The 16,489-nt window shown below is 39.7% G+C and overlaps 1 protein-coding gene across 2 annotated transcripts in view; it reads right to left on the reverse strand.

Annotated features, from left to right (window-relative positions):
- Positions 1-16,489, reverse strand: part of Adamtsl3 (ADAMTS like 3) — a 319,937-nt gene that overhangs the window by 221,767 nt on the left and 81,681 nt on the right. For both annotated transcript variants that reach the window (XM_076851278.2, XM_076851279.2), the window contains exon 4: positions 6,577-6,704. In XM_076851278.2, coding sequence (XP_076707393.2) covers positions 6,577-6,704 — 128 coding nt within the window. The remainder of the gene's footprint in view (positions 1-6,576; positions 6,705-16,489) is intronic.

The following is a 16,489-nucleotide window of genomic DNA, read 5'->3' on the forward strand; positions in this document are numbered from 1 at the left end:
CAAGTTTACTATTAAATAGATTTATGTCCTACTTTGCCTAGAATTTCTGAGGGTTTTTATTACATAAAAATCTCTTATATTAAAATAATTATAAATCATGAGCTTTTGCAAGAAACAAGGGAAAGAATTATCAGATACAGTTAAAGTATATACAGTCGCTTCATCATGAGGTTCCTAAAACTGCTTTTTGTAGCTGTAGCCCCTTCCCTCCACCCAACGCTCTCCTTACCACTAGGCAACTACTAATATATTTTTCATTCCTATAATTTGTGTCATTTCAAGAGTATTATGTAAGCAGAATCATAGCATTCAACTTTTTGGAGACTAGCTTTTATTAACCTCACCCTAACTCTCTGGAGAGTCATCCAGGTTCTTTGTGCGCCAATGGTTTCTTTTCATGCTATGAATTATTCCATGGCATGGATGTACCACAATTTAACTATTCACCCAATGAAGGGCATCTGGGTTGCTTTCACTGTTTGGCTATTATGAATAAAGCTTCTATAAACATTTATACACATTAATTATGTGAACCTATGTCTTCATTTCTCTGGGATGAATGCCCAGGATTACAAGACCTGACTTATCCGTCAGTCGCATTTATTTTTAAAAAACTACCCATTCTCCAGTGTGGCTGTAGCAATTTGCATTCCAGCCACCTGTGCATAAGTGATCTAGTTTCCCTGTATCCTTGCCAGCATTTCATGTTCTCACCTCTTCTTTCTTCTTTTTTTAGGCAGTCTAATAGGATTGTAATGGTATCTCATTATTGTTTTAGTTTGTGCTTCATTAATAGCTAGTAATGACGGCCATCTTTTCATGTGCTCACTTGCCTTCTGCATGTCCTCTTTGGTAAAATATGGGTTCATGACTTTTATTCATTTCCTAATTACTAGTTTGATTTTTACTTGTTGATTTCAAAGGTTTCTTAATATGCATAGTAGTCTTTAGTCAGATACGCACTTTGCAAATATTTTCTCTCATTGATCTATGCATTTGTCCTTTTGCCAATACCACTTTTGGTTACTATAGTTACATAATAAGTCCTAATATAAAATAAGATGATTCTTTTTTTCTTTTCAAAGCTATTCCAAAGTCTCTGCCTTCCCATATAAATTTTAGAATATTCTTGCTCACATCTACAAAAGACATCTTGATGGTATTTAAGAATTGCATTCAGCCTATAAGTCAATTTGGGAAGAACTGTTAAATTCACTGGGTTGTGTCTCACAACCAATGAACAGGTTATATATCTCCATTTATTCAGAGTTTCTTTCAATTTCGTTCATTAGCACCTTGAAGTCCTGTACAGGTTCATACAGATTCAAACCTACATATCTGACATTTTAGAGTGATTATAAAAGGTACTGTACTTTTTATTTTGGTGTCAAAGTTCATCATTAGTAAGAGAAATACAACAGATTTTTTTTTTGTAAGTTTATTCTATATTCAGGACCTTTCTGAATCACTTTTACGTTCTAGAAGTTACTTTGTAGATTACTTAGGATATTCTATGTGGACAAAAATGTCATCCACAAAGACAGTTTTATTTATTTTCCTTTCTTATCTTAATTACTCAGGGCAGAATTTTCAGCATTCTGTTGGTGGGAGGAGATACTATGCATTGTTCCTGATTTAAGGGAAAAAATATTCCGGCTTTCACCATTAAGTATAACTACAATGCTAGCTGTAAGTTTTTAGGTGTTGTCAAGCTTAGGAAGTTCCCCGCTATTCCTGTTTTTCTGAGAGTTGTTCTTCATAAATTTAATTTTGTCAAATGCTTTTTTGCATCAGCTGATATGGGCCTATGATTTTTTTTCTTCTTTATTCTTAAACTGGCTGGATTACACTGACTAACTTTAGATATTGAACCAGCTTTACATCCCTAGAATAAACCCACTTGGTCATAGTGTACAATTTCTTTTATTTCTGAAGGCTATTTGATAGTATCTTATTAATAATCCTTACATGCATATTCACAAGATATATCAGTCTTCAGTTTTCCTATTTTGTAAAGCCTTTCTCTGGTCTCAGTATTAAAGTCATACCAGATTCATAAAGTGAATTGGGAAATGTTCTCCTCCTCTTCTATTTTCTGGAAGAGATTGTATGAAATTTTTGTAAATTTTTCTTTAAATGCTTGGTAGAATTTGCCAGTGAAACCATCTGGGACTGGAGATCGTTTAGAAGAGGGTTTTTTATTGCAAATTCAATTTCTGAAAAAGTTGTGGAGGTATTTAAATCATCTGCTTCATACTAAGGATGTTTTTGAACTCCACAGACCACAAAAGGTAAGTCCTATGAGAGACATGGGGAAGTTTCTAGAAGAAACTCCATTTGTTCTGTAGACTCACAAAAAGCTCCAGAAGTAGTACAAAAGACACATTTGAAGTGGGATAAACTTGGGGTTAAAAACAGCAGAACTGGTTGGAAGACTGTGTATGGAGCAGGTAAGCCCCAACCACCCTCTCTTGCTTCAACCAAAGACGGTGCTCTCATCTGAAGTGGGTAAAACGGAAGTCTCTGGACTGAGAGAACTAACTACAATGAAGGGCCAGAGTAATATACTGCGAGCAGGGGCTAAACACAAATTCAGATATTTAATGCCAAGATCCCAGCTTTCTGCCCCCTTGGTTCCTACATGTTGGAATCAGAAGAGCCTCCCTGAGAAATCAGGGTAGTCCCAAACCAAAACCCAGAGACACCAGACAAGGAGATGGACCAGCACATCTTTCTCCAATTAAGCTCACAGCGCTTTTTCTTAAAGATGAACAAACAAGGGTCACCAGAAGTCACAGAAAAGTCTCTACTGTGAAATAAAGAAATGTTTTAAAAAATAAATAAACAAACAAGCCAGAAAACAGCAATTTGGAAGGAACTAAGACTATAAGATAAAAAAAAACCCCTACGGCTCCCTGGCTCCCCTCCTGAAATTTATGTCCTCAGAGATAAAAAAGAATCAGGCAGGGACAGAATCCTATTTTTAAAAATTCAAGGAAAAGAAATTATCTCAGAAAAAAAATAAAGAATACTTAGTAGGAAATATTTAGTAAAACAGTTTGAAAATAAGTGTAGGTTGATCTCCCAGAAAACATGGCAAATGGACAAAGAGAAAATTTGAAGAGCTAATGTTCAAATAATTGGAGTTTCAACAACAACAAAAATAGAGGAAAGCAAAGAATAAATCATCCAAGAAATAATTCAAAACTGAAGGGAGTGAGTTTTCATAGTAAAGGGTCCATTAAGTGCCTGATACCATGGATAAAAATGGACCCACACCAAGATCTGATAGTATGACATTTCAGAACACTGGGGGCAGACAAACACTTTCATATGTATCTAGAGAAAAAGAAAAAAAGAAGAGAGATTCTGAATACTGTCAGATTTTTCAATAAACACCACTTGGTGTTAGAAGGAGGTGCAGCACTGTCCTTAAAATTTCTCAGGGAAAATTATTCCTGCATAATCACACACTTGGAAAAATCATCATCCAAATTTAAGGGGAAAGACATTGTCACATACCAGGAAGTTCCTGGAGAATGTACTCCATAAAAACAAGAAGGAACTAAGAGAAAGGAAGAGAGGGGATCAGGAAACAGGAGCTGGAACACAGGAAAGCGGCAAAGGACACTAGCAGGAGGTCAGAAAATGAGATTCCAGCATGCTCCTTGAGTTCCTCGCTAGAGATCAGCTAGTGCAGCTCAAGACCATTCAGAATTCTTCAGGAGACGGATAACAGAAAAGATAGATGTGAATGAAATATGTGAAGTAAAAATTAAAATGATGATTTTTTTTTCTGAGTAAGGCTCTTTACATTTGCCCACAGATGGGCCTTCTTCTTCAACATACCTGCACTACTTTCTCACATGCTGTTCTCCAAGTATAAAAATCTTTCCTTTCCTGCTCCAAGGCCTTTGCATGTGCTGATCCCAATATCTGATTTGGGGCGGGGGCAGGGTCCTAGAACTCAACTCTTCACATGAGTGACCTTCTCTCAACAGTAAATCGTTTCTCAGTGATTGGAATCAGAAGAGCCTCCCTGAGAAATCAGTGTAGCCCTGAACAGAGGGCTTCCCTTACCACCTAATCCCCACCTTGACACAATTTTTAACTCTATATAATTTGAAGCTTCCTTTTGTTTATCATCTGTCTTGCTGGACTGTATGAACCATGCAGATAGGATATGCATTAATCAAATTCACAAGTGTTAACGTCCTTACCCACATCAAAGAGTAGAAAAAGGACTTGGAGCTGAAGACCTAGAGGAAGGACCTGTGGAGATTTCATTGAGAAAGTTATGCTGTGAGCCTATCCCTCACCCTGCCCCATCCAGAGCAGAAGGGATGACTCTGCTAACTCCAAACCAAGAGGAAAAACTTCAGGGACACAGCTCAAATATGTTTCCCCTGCAGACTGTTGGTGTATAATTCACACCTGAGAAACTTGATAGCTGAGAAACCAACTGCAGCAGCCCTTGTAAACAGAGGCGTGTCTGTGCTGGCTCCCTGAACTTCCACAGTATGTTTAGCAATGTGTGCATGTGGGTTTCCTATGGACCAGAGGTGGGTGGGCCACATGCAAGAAAGAGTCAGTGTGGAGTTGTTTCAGGAACTCAGCAGGGCAGCCACCGAGGGTGGATACAGGTAAATAAGCAGAATATGCCTACCTGGTCAGGAGCTCAGGAAAGAGTAGTATTGCCAAGACAAAGTGTTTAGAACCGCGTAAGTCAAGGGAACTGGAGGAAAGAGATCCCAAGAGATTTGGGAGGGCAGGGGCAGCATCTTAGAAAAATCCATCCAAGTGCTCACAGTAGCCAGCTTTAAACACCTGCCAAACCAGAGCACACCCACGATTGCTCACAATGGTAAAGTTCAGCCCCTTCCCTCCCCTCCTGACCAAATCTTCCTTTCTCAATAGGTGTAGAAAAGACAAGAAGCTGTGCAATTGCCCTTCCTTATCCACAGCTTTTGCATCAGTAGCACAGCCCACCTGAGAGAGAGAAGGCATGAACTCACACACATTCTAAGACATGCCACTTGGCAAAAGGATGTTTCAAGCACAATCAACATCATTTCAAAAATTAATCCAATAATAAATAAACATTTAGGTATTTTGGTTGAACGATAAGAGGATGAATGATCATTCATAGCCCTTAATGTATTCCTCTAAATTGTTCTTTTTAAAACAAAGACAAGTATATATTCTTTAAAAAAAAAAAAAAACTCAACAAAGACAAATGCAAACAAACCCCACTCCTTTCCACTCTAACCCTATTGTTAGTTGCAAATTATTCATATTCCCCAGACTTGGGAGGTTAAAAGGCACCAAAGTCCTACCTTTCCTACTTTAATTTCTAGCTGAACACCCTCCCTCCAGCGACTTCCCAGCAGTCTGAAGGAACTTATGCTCAATCTAGGAATCTCCTGCTCCCCTGGTCCACAGGTGCGTGGCCCTCCCTTGGCAGGCCTCAGCAGGATAAGTACATCCCACTATTTCACCATTTCCCTACTGTACTTCCATACAGCAGGGCCTTTACTTCCTCACCACTGTGAAAACATGAGGAAGCAGAAAAACTGCCTTGTCTTCCCAAGACATAAATTTTCATTATTTATAATTTGAGGCTTCTTTGCTATTTGTCTCCCTGGACTGTAAGAACCACGTGGGCAGGATCTGCATTAGTTGAATTCATGAATTGTTAAAACTCCTTACACATAACAGGGGTAGAAAGAGGGTCTGGAGCCAGAGACCTAGAGGAAGGACTAAATTTCATTGAGAAAGTTCATCCAGTTCAGTTCAAAAACCATTTATTGAAGGATTAAGGAAACTAGAGGACATACTTGGTTGTAAAACAGCAGTCTTATTGAAATCTAAACTAGGGCCTAAATGTCTGCTCTATACCCCGAGGCTAATCAGTGATAAACAATTTACTCTTTCACCTGACAACATCTTAAATCTGAAGAATGGCTGCCGGAACCTTGGAGTCTTCTTTTGTCCAGGACCAGCACATCAAGCTTCATCAGCCTGGGGCTTTGTCTTTGGTAAGAGCTGAGGGAAATTAGCTGGGATTTAAACTGTCCTCTGAGGAAATATCTCAAATTGTCTCAAAAAACGAGGGGTACGCTTATGGGTTTTACTAATGAACTGAGCTTACATTTTACACATGTTATTTAACATATCTAAGATGTGGAAACAGAAATTTGCATTACCTTCTTAATCAATGGTTTGCTCAGGGCAAATGAATCAGAAATGAATTAAAATGCAGCCACTCAAGGGTGGAACCCCCCAAACATACCATCTTACCTCAAATCTCAGTGATGTAATGTGACAAGCCTTCTCTTCCTCAAAGCCCATGTGCCTGGTGCCTCAGACTCCTGGGAGGACTGTCTGGCTGGGGTATGTGACCATACCTGGTCCATCATTAAACATGGTAACTCAGGTTGACTAATATTTCGATCCAGCAGATGTTTTCAACCACTGTCTCCGTACATACCAAATCCCAGTCCAGGGTTGCCCCTCCCCAGCGCTCCAGAGGCACCAACGCGCCCCCCACACAGGGCAGGCCAAGCCACCACTGACCTTCCTGTCAAACACCTCCGCAGAGAATAGGAGGCTCCGCCCCCACAGGTGCGGGAGCAGTCGCTCCAGTCGCCCCAGGCATCCCAGTTGCCATCTTTGTCTTCATCCGAGCGAGCGTTTCTTGAGGTCTAGATGTGAAACACACATAAGGAGTTACAGACACAGGTGGTAGAAATATCCCATAGTTCCCCCAGTTTTTCTAGATTCTTCTTCCAGATTGCTCTCAGAGACCAAAGTTACCTAAAAATGCTTTGCTTTAGAATGGCTGCATTTTTTAAAAATCACACAAGAAAGGTTTGTACAGAAACTAGCTGGTACATGCAAGTCTTTCAGCCTTAAGAAGGCTTTGTTCAGATGGTTTCTAAGCTCAGTGTGAAGTATGAAATTTTACCATTTCTAAATTTAAATAATTTGCCTAAATATCCGTCTATTGTTTTTCTAAATGATTTTTTTTCTTTTTACATAGCAGGGTCCCACCTTGAACCTAAGAAGTGCTCCCCACTGAAATTCCGACTCACCTGCCTGTCAGACAAACTAATGGTAACCCCCAAGGAATACTTCTGCATGAGGATTTCTGGAACTTTCTTAGAGGTTCCACCTCAAGAAAACAAAGTCAGATAGATGAGCATAGCTAAGTTATAAAGCTTAGGAGTCCAAGAAAATAGGGAAGCGTCAATTTTGTGTATATTTGGTTTGTCTCTGGGACTTACCACTATTGACTTATGTCAGGATACTCTAGGAAAGCAAGAAGAAGAGGAGTTAGTTACAAGGAGAAAACATATAGATAAGAAATGAAGCCTATTACTTAAATAAAGTTATAAAACTTTACTAGGAAAACTAAATCAGATGTGAATAAATGAAGAGACAACCACAGTCCTGAATGGGTAGACTCAATACTCTAAAGTGCTAATTCTCTCCAAATTAATCTAAATTTGTAGCAACTCCAATCAAAATCCTAAGAGGGAAAGTTTTGGAACCTAACCTCTGATTCCAAAGCTTATCTATGGGGATATATAAAACCGAAGGGCGGGGAGGTGGGGGAAGAAAGATGGAATCACCAAATAACCAAGCAATCAATTCCATTTCCAGATGTCTATCTAAAAGAATTAAAATCAGAACTCCTAAAAGATACATGCACAGCCATGTTTATTGTATCAAAGGTGGAAGCAACCCAGGTATCCATCAGCAAGTGAATGGATAAACAAAGGGTGCTATATACATATGTACAATGGAATATTATGGTGCCATAAAAAGGAAACCTTGTCACATGCTACAACATGATGAACCTTGAGGACATCACACTAAGTGAAACAAACACATCACAGAAGGCCAAATGCTGCATAATTTTACCTCCCTGATTTTTCTAAAGTAGTCCACCTTACTGCAGCAGAAGATAGAATGGCAGCTTCAAGGGACTCAGGAGGGAGAAAGGAGGAGTTAGGTTTGCATGGTTATGAAGTTTCAGTCACACAAAATTAAACAGTTGTGGAGATGTGCTGCACAACATTGTGCTTGTAGTTAACAATACACTTAAAATTTCTTAAGAAATTAGGTCTCATGCTATGAGTTTTTTTTAACTGCAATTAAAAAGATTAAAATAAGGGCATGAGAAGAAATGGCCTCAATTAAAAGAGCATAGATTTGATGTCACAATAAGCAATCTGAGCTATTAAAATTTAGTAAGAGTCCAAAAACAGACCCAAGAATAAGACTATAGTATAAGAACACAAACCAATGTGATAAATGGATTCTTAAAAACCATAGATAGCTTCTTCATAAAATATACCAAAATTAATTCCAGACATAGTAGAAGTTTATATTATAAATAGTAAAACCATAAAATTATAGATTAAGAGTCTTGTTGTTTTCTCTCTATTTTCTTGGAGCGGGAGAGCATCTAATATAGAGTTAGCCTAAGAAAGACTGTCCTAGATATGTTAACAAAGGAAGAAACTATAAAGGGAAAGACTAATAGGTTTAATTACATTAAAATTTAAACACAAAGTATTTTCTATCTCTTCAACTTCAGAAGACAGTAGTGGTCTGTGAATATACACTCAAAAATCAAGTAGAAAATGTAACTATGTGGGCTACAAGGCCTCACATCAAATACCTCTAAGAATACAAGAGGTAGGATGAGGAGCCAATCTGCTGAGAAGAATCACAACTGAATGTCACTTTTTCTCCTATTACCAAAAACCAGGCCTATAATCCCAGTAACTCGGGAGGCTGGAGAGGCAGAAGGATCACAATTTTGAGGCCAGCCTCAGCAACTTAGCAAGGCCCAAAGTAACTTATGACAAAATATGACAAAATGGTAAGTTTTTGATAAAACCAGATGGTGCTATTTTGGATGCCAGTTAATTAATCTCTAAACATTCATGTTGTTTAAAATTTCTTTTTAAAACTATGTGTAATCCCAGCAACTGGGGAGGCTGAAGCAGGAGGATCCCAAGTTGGAGGACAGCCTCAATAATTCAGCAAGACCTTGTCTCAAAATAAAAAATAGAAAGGACTGGGGATGTGGCTCAGTGGTTAAGCATCCCTCAGTTCAACTTCCAGTATCAAATAAATAATAAAAATATGTGTTTAGGGCAAAACGAAATCACTAGATAACAATAAATATATGCTGTATCTTTCTTTTGGGGGGGCGGTACAAAAACAATTAAATTAGAGAGATCTGTAAAAAGGACCTTCAAAAATGAGTTGAAAAAAATCATGCCTTGATACTTTACCTCTGAGCTACATCCCCAGTTTTGTTTATTTTTTAATTTGAAACAGGATATCATTAAGTTACTGAGGGTGTTGCTAAATTGCTGAGTCTGGCCTCAAATTTTTGCCATCCTCCTGCCTCAGCCTCTGAGTCACTAGGACTGTAGGAATGTACCACCATGCCTGGCCTATGTCATTTTTAATTCAGGTGAACTTGTACATGCATAGAGAAAGGAGTGAAAATTTAAATGTTATGGGATCAGCTCTAGGAGAGAGGGCTTTGAGCGATTTTTAACCTCTTTTATTTTGTTTTTGTTTCTGTTACTTTATGCAATCTTTTTAAAACAAAACACATAATACCTTAATTAAAACTAGTAAGCAAAGAAACAAAAAAACACATCCTCCTGGTATACGGAAAAGTTCAAGTCAACCAGAGTTTAACGGGTAGGTTCTAAGCTGGAGAAAGGCAACGTTTATAAAGAAAACTGTGAGGCAAGTCATAAACGGCAGCATGTGACCGAACTAGATATTGCCCAGGTTTCCTTAAGCCCTTAGGCAAGTTACCTCATCCAACCAAAAAGTAAAAATTAAATTAGAGGGATCTGTAGAAAGAACCTTCAAAACTGAAATGAAGAAATAATGACTGGGAGCAAAGAGGGCGTTTTCCAATAATTTTCACTCGGGTCTCACTGGTCCCCAGGTTTCATGGCTTCTTGCCAAGCTACCTATTCAGAGCACAGTGGGCAGTCCTACAGGAGGCAATATTTCAGGAACAGTCAAGGGAAAGGAAAGGATAAATATCTGGCGACTGATCAAATCTGTCATCGGGACCAGGGGCTAATTAAACCCATACTATTTACTGTTCTAATTAGACCACTGTTCAGTTTTCTACCCTTAAATGTCACCAAACATAACCGTGCTCTGCCTATAACATAATATAGAACATAAAGTTTTAATTCATAAAAAATACAATAAGCAGTTTAATACATTCATCTGGACATTTAGGTTAGGTAAGTCCAAATCATTTAGGTAAATGTCTAAAATATACACAGCTGAAACTGATTGTTCATTTTGCCGCTCGATAGATGGATAGGTGGAATGTGAAAAGTTGAAAAACATCATCAAATATATTTTTAAGGGAAAGCTGACAGTTGGTTGCAGTATCGTTGTTTTTATTCCCACTATCCCATCTGTTCAGTGTATACTTAGAATCACATTTCTCTCCATGACTTCTCCACCTTTATTTACAAAAAAAAAAAGTTCTTGATTCTAAAATAATTAAAATAGGTATGCTATAAAATACGAGCATTTGGTTTCTCTGATTGGATCAACTGGATGCTCTCCCACTCCAAGAAAATGGAGAGAAAACAGCATCTCAGGAGGAGCCTTCAAAGTTTTCTCATCTCCTTGGCCATGAAGATGGTTGGATTTTGCTTGGAAACCCCCATGGCACTCCCTACCAGGTAGCCCTACAGGTCTTTTCGTGTATTTTTCTTTATCCACAGAGTGGCAATTATGTCCCTGATTTCTACCTAGTTCTCTCTTCCCTTTGATCCTAGCAGCAAAATGATAACAAGCATTCAAAAAATAAATAAAAATCTATTGAAGCAGAATGAAGCACCACCAGAGTTGCTTCCTAAAACACGTGTGTGTGTGTGTGTGTGTGTGTGTGTGTGTTCCTTACAACAAGAAGAACTTGCTGCCCTGGAACTTCCATTCCTCTAGTGTGATGGGCAAGTGGGTTGTGAGCCTCCTCTGCATCAGAATCCTTCTTAGAGCCTCCCAGATCTACTGCCTTCCACTTGCCTTGCTCTTTCATGACTGTGTTCAATTTCTGCACACATTTATATTTGCAAATTTTTGATCCAAAATGTAATGTCCAGGCCAGGCACAGTGGCCCACATCTGTAATCCCAGAGATGGGAGAGGCTGAAACGGGAGGATCACAAGTTTGAGGCCAGCCTCAGCAACTCAGTGAGGCCATAAGTAACTTAGTGAGACCCTGTCTCAAAATTAAAAAATATAAAGGGCTGGGATGTGGCTCAGTGGTTAAGCACAACTGGGTTCAATCCCTGATATGTATGTATGTATGTATGTATGTATGAATGTATAAGTAAATAAATAAATAAGTAAGTAAATAGAAATAAAAACACAATGTCCAGAATACAACAGTGTATCTAAGAGAAACAGAGACCACACATTGTCTCTCTGGTCCATGTTTCTTTTCATGGAACCTGAGCCTTAGCTCCTCTTTCCTTCTCCCCTTCCTCCCTCTCTTCTCGCCTTCTTTCCTTCTTTCTTCCTTCCTTTCTTTTTCAGCCACACTTTTTATTGGAATTCACTGTGGAGGCAATATCACATAATGGTTAAAAGCTGTTTGAATCTGGATACATTTCTTAGGCTTTCTAAAACTCGTCTATTAAATGGGATGATCATCATTGCCCAAACAGGATTTAAAGCAAATATCATACAAAATAAATCACACAGCATCTCAATAAATGTAGATGGCGAATGTCTCAATAAATGTCCGCAAGGGTTGTTCTTATTCAAAATAATGTTGTTGTTTTTTTCACGACGAGATCGGTGGAGCCAGCTCTGTTCCATTTGTGCTTATGCAAGACTTAACATTAATCACTACTGAATTTCCTTTTGTTGGTTTTGGCCCAGGATACCAGCCTGTTGAGGTCTGCTTCAGCCCTGATCCCATCGCCCATCTGTGAGCCACTCTGCAGTTTTGCAGCGTCCATGTGTTCACCGAGTCACTGATAAACGTGCTGGACATAGCTCCCTAATCTTACAGAATTCCATTAACACATATTTCTACTTTTTTAAAAAATAGTAAGCAGACCATAAAGTCACGTAAGCAGCCAACTAATCAGACTTGGAATCTGTGAGCACAGTTTAATGTTACAATAAAAATATGAAACAATACCAATCACTGTGGTCAAATGGCAGGAGGCAGGGAGAGTAGAAATCTGCTGTGAGGAGGAATTGGACCAGGCAGCGGGGAGTCAGCATTCTCAGGCTGCAAGGTGGTGGTGGCCAGCCTCTGGAGAGAAGAAGTATGGGGCAGCCTCACATGGCCAGCCCTAGCCCAGACATCCAGTGACAATAAAATATAGCCAAAGTAGCGGCCCCAGGGCCTCGTCTTTCACCTCAAGCAACTTCTATGTTTATCATTTGGGTACCTCTGTTCACAGTTCCTCCTTTTCAACATTGTCAAGTAATTATTTAAATTAAATTTAATTTAATGTTACTTGATAAGGTTAATTGTTTCCAAAACCATCCAAGTCTGTGTCCCTGCCTGGGTCTAGACCCGATGGTAACCTGGAGGAAAACCAGAATTGTGAGGCAGCTTCTTCTTATGTATGGAGTGAGTCCTCCATGCCAGCACTTCTCCTGCCTTCTCTCTCACCTTCTCCACAAGCCTTGGAAGTGAATATTCCCATCCCCACTTCCTAGGTGATCCACCATGATTTCAAGAACCACATGTTCCAGAGCCCAAGCAGAACCTCTTTCTGACTTGCCCTAGACAAATCCTCTTTTTCTCATGGACCTCTGTTCCCCCCACTGACTGGTGTTTTCTCTGCTTCCCTCTCGCCACCAGGAATCCAGTCAAATGCAGCAGCCGACCCATCATCACTCGCACTTAGCATTTTGCATCATGGATCAAACACATCTGCTGCTGTGATCCGCTGGACCGCAACATTCTTTCTATATCTCAATGAAGTCTTGGACTCTCCCCACCCTTATTGTAAGCAGAGCTGTATACTTCTGGTTTCCTAAAGCATTTCATTTTATCTAGGTTATTTCATGAGGAATGCACGTTCCTGACCGACACTCGTGGACTGGGACGCATTCGCTCATTTTCTCACACAAACATGCACCAAAGTTCGAGGCTCTGTGCTTGATGTCCTAGGAGGACAAGCATGAAACTGGCCCTCAAGTAGCTCTCAAACCAGTGAACAGCAGCAAGAGAGAGGTAAAAGGACAGAGTGAGGCAGTGTCAATCCTCATTTGCCTAGAACAACAGACACAAGGGACCCAGGTGAGGAGATACTGCAAAGAGAGCCATTCCTGGAGCACTGGTTAAGAGAGCGGGGACACTGGTTTTCCCCAGGGCACACCAATTCTGCTAGAACCATGGGCACCCCATCATCTCCCACAGCACGGGTTACATGCAAGGTTCTATTTATTTGCTCGTCTCTATTTCTTAATGTTAAAGAATGAATATGTCTAGTTTGTGCAATGAGACACTCAGGGTAAGTTCTTCTATTTTAAAGGGGGAAAGTAAAACACTAAAGGGAAAACTATAAAAACACACCCAAAGAAACAATATGCACTGTGTGTTGTTTGGTTAATACTATCAGGCTTAAAGATCTCTTAGGAAATCATATTTTCCTAAGTAAAGTACTAGCTAGGGAATATTTTGGATGAAAAATTCAAAAAAGATATTGTTTACTCATTATATAATAGGACTTGGTAAAAGCCAAGAATATTGTAGGAGTGTGTTCACAATCTCATAGAGACTCAAGCACTGCTTGCCCTTCTTGGATCCCGAGGCATAAATCAAATCATAAAACATTTTCCTGACAAGTCCTTAAATCTATGACTTATAATGAACAGTACAGTTCTACCAGTCTTGCTAAAACATGAGTAATTAAACACAGATTTCACATATAAGGTCACTTATTGGAAATGCTATATTAACAGCTCTATATTAAAAACAACCCCAAATAAAATGAGTTCCACTGGGATATTACTTCCCAGACATCAAATAAAGGTTCATTACAATGTTCCCACAAAGGTTATTTAAGGGGATCTCAAATGACTTAGATTTTGTTAACAGTAAATACATTCTTTCAGGTTAATACTACCTTCAGATCTTGAACAACAAAAAATTAAAAATATGAACTGGGTAAATGACATAAAAAATGTCACTCAAGCTGCTGTACAGACTCAGCAATTCAGTTCAACCAGGACTGTCAAATACCAACGTATCTACAGCTGTGTGCTAGGTACCATTGAGAACTGCTCCATATTCCTACCCCTTACCCCTCACTTTTCCAGCCCAGTCTAATCTTTTTTTGAGACACACACACACACACACACACACACACACACACACACATATATATATATATATTTTTTTTTTTTTTCCTTCAAAACTCATTACCCTGAGAGCCAATGCCCCTAGAATTTGGTCTACCCTTTTCCTAGCCCATGTGTTCCCAATTATTTTACCAGCTATAAATCCCTCACTGATTGCTCAATTGCTCAGGACACATGTGCCACACCTGGAGGCTTTCTCTACCTCCCTCCCCAGCTCCGTTTCTCCCAGCTCCTTGCTCGCATTCTATCCCAAACTCCAGGCACACCATATTTCTCAATTATTCCCCAAATATAAACATGTTTCTAACTCCTGTTTGGAGTTTTAAGGACACACTACTGAGTTAGGAGTTTCACAAGGTGCAGCTGTATGGCTGCCAAGATGTGCTGGAGACCTGCGCGCTGGGTGAGGTGAAGGCAGCCTCAGCTGTAGGAATCAGCTGCCTGTGAGAAGCTACGGACTTTGGTCAAGAATCACAGTGCCCAGCAGCCCACAGACACCTGGGGAAATAAACCCACCTCTCTCCTCTCCAGTCCCCTGCAATATCACCATTGGCCAAGTCCAACCACAAAACAAAGGGCAGAGAGACCATGGATGCTCTTCATACAGGTCAGCAACCCAGGGGTGGGGTGTGTGTGTGTGTGCAGCACAGGCTGGGGAAGGGTGGAGAGTGGATCTGTAAGGCAAAGCAGAGCTTCCAGCACAGTAATTTACTGGATCACCAAAATATTTTTAGGCAAAGGAGTAACTTCAGCAGATTGTATTTTTGGAAAAATTACTCTGGCAGGAAGAAGTATGGAGAAGGATGGAAGCAGAAGATCTTCACATCAAAAGGCCGCCGCTGAAATCATGCACACCAGAGCACAGGCTCCATGTTTGTAGCATCATGTGTAAGAGAAGGATGCACATAGTTAGCTGGAAGGCACAGGAATCCATGGGACCTGGCAGCTGGCCAGACAGAGGAGGAAAGAGGTGCTAGGCTCACGCCTGGGCTTCCATGTTAAGTGGACTGCAGTAAATTCTAATCTCATTCATGCCTGATGACTATTCTCCACCCAACTCTTGAAGTGAGATGCCAGTGCCCTGTGTACAGGACGAGAGTAGTGACCACAGTTACTAAGACAAAGGGAGAATGATGGTCCCCAGGAGACCTCTGGCCTCATTTACTTAACTATAATTGTCTATTTTGCCACATAAGAAAAAAATTATTTGCTAAGATTTAAATATCTAGAGATTTTACATAAAATTCTAGTTCTATCACGTCTCAGGAAAATAAGAAATATTAAAACAGGATTCTCATCACAGAATGGCCATCATTAAAACAAACTGAGGCCACATAATTTTTAATGGGCACGTGCCTCTAGAGTGCAATGAAAACCACAATGAAATATCACATCACACCCACTAGGAGGACTGTCAGAAAACAAAACAGGAAGGAACAAGCCTTGGTGAGGATGTGAGAGATTAGAACTGTTGCTCATTGACAGTGGGAAAGTAAAAGGTGCAGCTGCTGTGGAAAATGGTATGGGGGTTCCTCAAAAAGGTCAATGCATAATTACCATGTAATCCAGCGATTTTACATCTGAGTATCTACCCCAAAATAATTGAAAGCAAGGATGCAAACAGATACTTGTACACCTATTTTCATAGTAGCATTATTCACAATAGACAAAGAACCCACATGTCCGCCAACAAATGAATAGATTGGCAAAATACAGAATACGCATCCAGTAGAAGAGAATTAACTTTAATAAGGAATGAACTTCTACTCCCACCGCCACCTCACCTTGTTGTGTGTTAGCATCCACATTTCGGAGAGAACATTTGATCTTTGGTTTTCTGGGATTGGCTTATTTCACTTAGCACAACCAATAAATAGATGGATTCACAATTTACTGGTGAATCCATCTATTTATTGGTGAATGTCATAAAATCATTCTTCTTTATGGTTGGGTAATATTCCACTGTTTATATAAACCACATTCTGTTTATCCATTCATCTGTTAATGGGCACCTAGGGTGGTTCCATAGTTCGGCTATTGTGAATTGTGAAGAAGAGAAGTTCAGCGGTTTAGACAAACAGGAATAAAGG

Source organism: Callospermophilus lateralis, chromosome 3 (assembly GCF_048772815.1).
Source record: "Callospermophilus lateralis isolate mCalLat2 chromosome 3, mCalLat2.hap1, whole genome shotgun sequence".
NCBI classification, from domain to species: domain Eukaryota; kingdom Metazoa; phylum Chordata; class Mammalia; order Rodentia; family Sciuridae; genus Callospermophilus; species Callospermophilus lateralis.